The sequence below is a fragment of the Myotis davidii genome, unplaced genomic scaffold (assembly GCF_000327345.1).
Source record: "Myotis davidii unplaced genomic scaffold, ASM32734v1 scaffold107, whole genome shotgun sequence".
Lineage (NCBI taxonomy): Eukaryota > Metazoa > Chordata > Mammalia > Chiroptera > Vespertilionidae > Myotis > Myotis davidii.
The window spans coordinates 2764477-2770476 of record NW_006383012.1 but is presented as its reverse complement, the minus strand read 5'-3'; the positions used below and the strand labels follow the sequence as shown (position 1 = coordinate 2770476).

The window sequence follows — 6000 nt, the reverse complement described above, 5'->3', positions numbered from 1 at the left end:
AGGAGGGAGAGGGTACTTCTGTGTTCACCTTTAATTAGAGAAAATCTATACCAAACTCTCTATCCAGGACAGACCGAACCCTGGCACCTCCTGAAATCAAGTGGAGGGGACTATGTTTCGGGGAAATGATCGGAGCTTCCAATTCGAAGGGCTCATTTCCTCCGCCTGTAAAATTCACTTAATTTTACTGTAAGGCATGAGCCTGGTAGACGTCTAGAACAACTGAGAGGGTGAAGGAGTTATTCATAAAATCAGGGCCTTTTCCAACAGGTGGTCCAGCTGGAGGAGCTCCCAGCTTCTGCCAACGGACTGTCAAAGGGGCCCCTCTCGGGAAGGGAGACCCCACCCAGATGCCCGTGCAGCGTGCCAGGCAGAGACACGGCCCAGGTTCACCGAAGCGGTTCTTGACCCAGGAGTTTCCGTGAAATCTTTTCCTTGGATGACTCAGCCTGGCCTGGCCTGGCCTAGCCCACCAAGAAGTTGGACACTGTGAAAATCCCTGAGAAGTTGGCTTTTATGAAAAGAAAACAACCATTGGCACGGAGGAGGGAGAGAGGGAGGGAGAGGGAAGAAGAGAAGCAAATGAAAAGACTGTCTGAAAGCAACGAGAGTGACAGGGAGAGAGTGGGCGACCCTGGCGGGGGGAGGAAGGGGGGCTGGACACACAGGGTGAGGCCTCCGGGAAACACTCCAGAGCATTTTCCTGAGTCTCTGAGAACGACCTAGGCCCCGTGGCCAGCCTGGTGTCCTTTCCTCTCTGGCGTGAGTCCCCGTCCTGGCGGGCAGGAAGGCCCCACCTGGGCGGGCCGGGTGGGCCCTCCCTCCCAGCTTCCAACAGGCCCAAGGTCTCAGAGCTTTTTCTTTTCAAACTGGGGCACGATTCCGCTGTCCTCGGGCCGCGGGCTGCCGGCCCCCTCCGGCTCCTTCAGGCCCTCCTCGGCCAGCTGGGACAAGTACTTCTGTGGTGGGAGAGAGGGACACAGGAGGAAGGAAGAGGATCAGTGGAGACTTAGCAGGACAGGACAGGAGAGGAGTGGACGGTGTGTGCTTGGCCTCCCTCTCCTGTCACCCCATCTAGCGAGTGAGACCCCTCGCCGGCCTCCCCAGATCCTCCCGGGGCCATGGCACCCAGGATAAGCCATCTGCTTTCTCCCCCTTTATGTCAGGGTATAAGGGACGCGTGTCTCCGGTAGCAAACCTAGAAAGTGCAGCTCCTCACAGCGGCAGACACAGCCCTTATCCCGTGCAAGCTCTGTTCTCACCGCTTCTCTTATCTACACTCGGTTAATCCTCAGGACAACTCTCCTTGTTTTCCAGCAGCCCAGCATCCAGGCAGCACATCCACGTGTGAGGGGAGAGGGAGGAGGGGGAAGTTGGAAGGGCCGTGGAGAGCAACGCTGTCCCCTAGAGATGGGGGCAGACAACACCGCCGCCTGACATTCGAGACACCAACAGCCTATTTCCTGCCAGGCAGGCGGGCAGGTGGAGTGGCCTGGAGGTCCTTCCACGGACTCCTGTCCTATAGTTGGGCTGCCTCACAGAGCCGGGACTCTCACTGCTGGGACTGGCCCCAGCCACACGCTGGGCCGCTCTGGGGGCTCTGGGTTCATCACAGGAGACAGAATAGGAAACGCCGGGGCCTCAGCTGGTCCTCTGCGTGCTGGGCAGCCAGGGGCGCTGCAAACAGCCCTGGATTGGGAGCTGGCAGAGGTAGGCCCAGCACATGGTCAAGTGTGTGGGCTCTGCTGTCAGGTGACCTGGGTTCAAATCCTACATCTCAACAGGCCAGTCATTCAACATCTCTGACCTCTGCCAAGTGTGGGTCATATAAATTGGACAGTTTAGGAATTTTAAACTTTCAACGATCATTTGGCTCCTTTGCTATTTCATTTTTAATGCAACAGGATTAAATGAACTTTGATCTTTGTTTTAAAGGTTATTAAAATTGTGCGTATATACATACGGCTCCTGAGGACACATAGCTCTCACTACACTACAGGATATGACCTCCGTGTAGCACATATAACACTGCAGATGGGTTTTCCCGAGTGCGTTATACTGTAGATTACATCTCCACGTAGGGCTGGAGAGAATGACCGATCTATGTTTATCTCTAAAATTGCAAGTGAAGTACTGCTTTGATTCATTGTTTGCACTGGAATTTTTTTCTCCCCATGAAATGTAAGTAAAACTCAGTGTTTGTCCCCAATAAATGATAAGATTAAATTTTTAAAATTTATTCTCAAATGTCACTAGTGTTAGTACTTCCAACCTGCCCCCACTTTTTTTTTTTTTTTAAGGAAAAAGGAACATTTTATAATGCTTGTGATGCCATTTGGGCAAATTCTGAAGACCTGAAATAACTTTATATCAAACCATTGATCAATAAACAGCTACTGATAATAAAAAAAGTGTGGGTCATAATGGAACAGCCACATAAGGTTGCTGTGACGTGCAGGAGAGGGACCATAAAGCACTTAGCACCGCGCCGGCACCGAGTAAACACTCAGGGATGCTGCTCTTTAGCACGAGTGGCACCAGTCATCTGGCTCGAGAGTCGCCCATCTTCGCCCAGCCTCAGACTCTAATCTGTTAAATGGGGGAAACCGTGTCTTCCTCCTCCCAGGGTGGCTGAGGGGCAGAGAGATGATGGGCACAGGATGCCTGGGTCGGCCTGGCCTCTCTATGGATGGCTTTGAGAGGTGGGTGAGTCAGATGGGAGAGGGGCAGACCGTGCATCCCTGCAGGCCAGGCCTAGGTGGAGGGCCGGGATGCTCCTCCCCCTGAGCCCAGGGAAGGGGAAGGGGAGCACAGAGAGGCGAGTGGGTGAGTGTGCGGTGTACAGGCACATTCCTCGCTGGCCTGGAGCCAAGCAGGTGTCGCCTTTTCCCATCTGGTACTGACTCCACCTGTTGCTCTGGATCTCCCCGGGTGGGTTCTCTCAGGACTGGGACCAGCAGTGAGGACGGCAGGGGTTACACAGACAGAACTCCTTCCACCTGCTCCCTGCCTCGAAGAGTAATATCCGATCCCCACCTCAAGGCCTCCCGGGGGGTGGGGGTGGGGGTGGGGGTGCAGGCTACCCTTACAAGCTGCCTGACTTAGGTGTCAGCCAGCCTCTGCTCCGTGGGTCTGAGTTCTTCACTCTTCACACCTATAACTTGGGGCAGGGTGGGGTGGGCAGACTATGTGGACAGAGACAGTGTCAAGGTCACTGACAGAAACCCTATCTGGGAAGCCTGTGGTGGAGGCTCCCAGCTCCCTGACAGGTGCACGGGGAAACCTGAACTGTGGTTGGCAGGTATAAGGGGTTAGCCACTGTCTGGGCCTACAGGAATGGCTCTGCCCTGCTGTGGGAGGTGAGTCTGCCCTGCTGTGGGAGGTGAGTCTGGCCCTAAGGCCCAGAACACAGTGTAGTCCACTACCCTGGAGAAACACAGAATTTAGAATGAGAGGCCCTGGCACACTTTCTAAGTTCCTGGGTGACCTTGAGCTGTGGGGTCTAGCTTATAATGTTGGATGATATCGAAGTTCTTACATTGAGGTATTAGAACCCACTGGAAAGATTTTAAAAATTCAGGTTCTCATGTCCAGCTCTAGAGAGAATAAATAAGCAGGCATAAGGTGGGTACAGGAAGCTACATTTATAGAAGATGCCTGCTAGTATGAGGACCCAGGTTTGGGAAAATCAGGACCAGGTAATCTCCAAGACCCCGCCCAGCGATGCCATTCTATAGGTTTCATCTTGTTGGGGTGGGGGATGGTGATGTCTTCAGGTGGATGCCCTCAGTGACTCTGTGTGAACTGTGAACCCAGTGTGAACTCTTAGTCTGGCCAAGTCAGGCCCTCACTGTCCTCCCCCAGGAGGGGCCGGGACCTGGGCCTCACACCCCATGGCTTCCTGGGCCACAGAGCAGCTGCTCCCTGGAGGGAAATCAGGAGGCTTAAATGCCCTGAGCTTGGGCACAGCCAGTGACAGTCCCTTGCAGATGGTGGCCCAGGCCATTGTGGGTCTCAGTTTGCAGGGCCAGCTTCATAGAGTAAAAAGAGGAAAGTGATTAAGAATCAGGTGATCTGTTTCCAGGCCTGGTAACACCATCTGTGTGGTGTCAAACGCATCCCATAGCTTCTCTGGGCCTCAAATACAAAACAAGAGAACTGGCCCACATCTGGGTTTCTTAACAAGGGGTGCCCTTCTAATCATTTGGAGAACTTTCTCAAGTTACATGTTCCCGGGTGCACCCCCAATTCTACTGAACATCTGAGCTAATGTATATGCTTCTGAAACAGTGTCCAAGTGATTCAGTTCACGTCTCGGCCACTCTACCAATTTAACTGTGACAGTAATGCCTGCTCTGGAATTAGGGCACGGTACCACCCTGAGGGTCCTCCTGAGTTAAGACCTTGAATATCAAAAATCAGTCTGATTCCTGTAGCAAAAGATATAGTAAAAACTGAAGATACCCCATGCTTTCTGATATGCCATGATTTCAATTAAGTTACTAAGCCCAGCTTATACCAGAAGTTAATTATAAAAACCACTTTCTAAAATGTTACATATTAGTTAGGTGTATATTACGAGCATATTACAATATTTCATTGATTTTTAAGATGCTTTCCCCCCCCACATTAACATCTCTGAAATTGAGGTGCATTTTACAGTTGATGGAGTCTCACTATTTAATTTTCAACATTTTTTTCTTAAAAATAGTGTGTCTTACAACTGATGGCACCTTAGATTGGATGACATATGGTACATGGAGTATTTTTTATCGTCACCTGTTAATATACTATAAAACTTATTTTATTTATTGCTTATTTCCTACACTAGATTGGAAAATCCATGAGGGCAGGGTTTCTGTCTGCATTTTTTGGTGTGTTTTTTGTGGTTGCTGTGACAAATAGTTGCAACGTATGAACATTTAAAACAGAGGACAGTAGTGGCTTTTAGTCTAGCAAAGGGGGCACTGCATAGGAGAACAGAAACACAGAGAAATCTCTGTGTCGGGAACACCCAGGCCTTGTGAAAGGGGTCAGCCCAAGCAGGGGCCAGGTGAACACGAGCTCAAGTCACTCAGGATAGAGGGAGAGGCAGGTACAAAAACCCTGGTCTGACAGAATGTGTTAAGTGCCACCGCGGAGACTGATGCTCTGAGAGCACAGGAGAGGCAGCCACCGCGTGCAGCAGCCTGGTGGAGCCAGGTCTCCATGTGGTGAAAGGAGAGAGAAACTCAAAACCAGAGACTCGAGAGCCCCCCAGTGCCAGGCAAGGACGGCCCGTGGTTACCTGTAAGTTCCTGTAATGGACAGCACTGCGACAGTGGCTTATCTTCGCCATCTCCTCGCTGGTGTAGAACAGCCCGCACAGCTTGCAGTAAAACCCGGTCCTGGGTACCACGAACTCCACCCCTGCAGAAGGATGGGGGATAGGTGGGTAGGCAATTAGGAAGGTGATGGGAGGCCCCTGTAGTCCTGCAGCCTTCAGGTGGGAATGGGGCAGGAGCTCTGCCCTTCATTTGCTGTCGACTTTGGGGGGCGACCTAGCTTCTCCAAGCCTCCGATTCCTCATTTGAAAACAGGCAGGAAGAGGGTAGCACCCACTTCATTCACAGGTGGCTGCGAGTGGAAGTGGGGGGCCGTGCTGAACAAGAATACGCTCTGCAACGGCCTCTGGGAACTACATCCAGGCTCTCCTGGTCCCAGCCCGTTTCTGGGGAAAGGAGGAGGGAGGAGGTTTCAGCCATTTCACTAGTTGGATGTCGTTCCTTAGTCATCTACCCCCTCTGCAGCGGTTGTGGCCAGGACTCTGGAAGAATGCTCGCATTTTCACAGGTTTATTTTAGAATGATGGTCACCAGAGAAAACTTTTTAAATAAACAGAAGTGAGGAAACCTCACCCAGACTTTGCAATCAAAACATTTTCTTCTACACTATCTACAGATAGAGCCTTCTTCGGGAGGGGAGGGGGCAGTGTTAATTACACCCTAAGTGCAATGTGTC

General features: G+C 51.6%; 1 protein-coding gene across 1 annotated transcript in view; it reads right to left on the bottom strand.

Moving 5' to 3' along the window:
• Positions 1-7: 7 nt before the first annotated feature.
• Positions 8-6000, bottom strand: part of RBM20 (RNA binding motif protein 20) — a 142054-nt gene continuing 136061 nt past the window's right edge. Inside the window, exons 13-14 of the mRNA XM_006778745.2 lie at positions 5288-5409; positions 8-959 (exon numbers count right to left, since the gene is read on the bottom strand). Of these exons, the coding sequence (XP_006778808.1) occupies positions 849-959; positions 5288-5409 (233 nt within the window). The 3' untranslated portion in view covers positions 8-848. The remainder of the gene's footprint in view (positions 960-5287; positions 5410-6000) is intronic.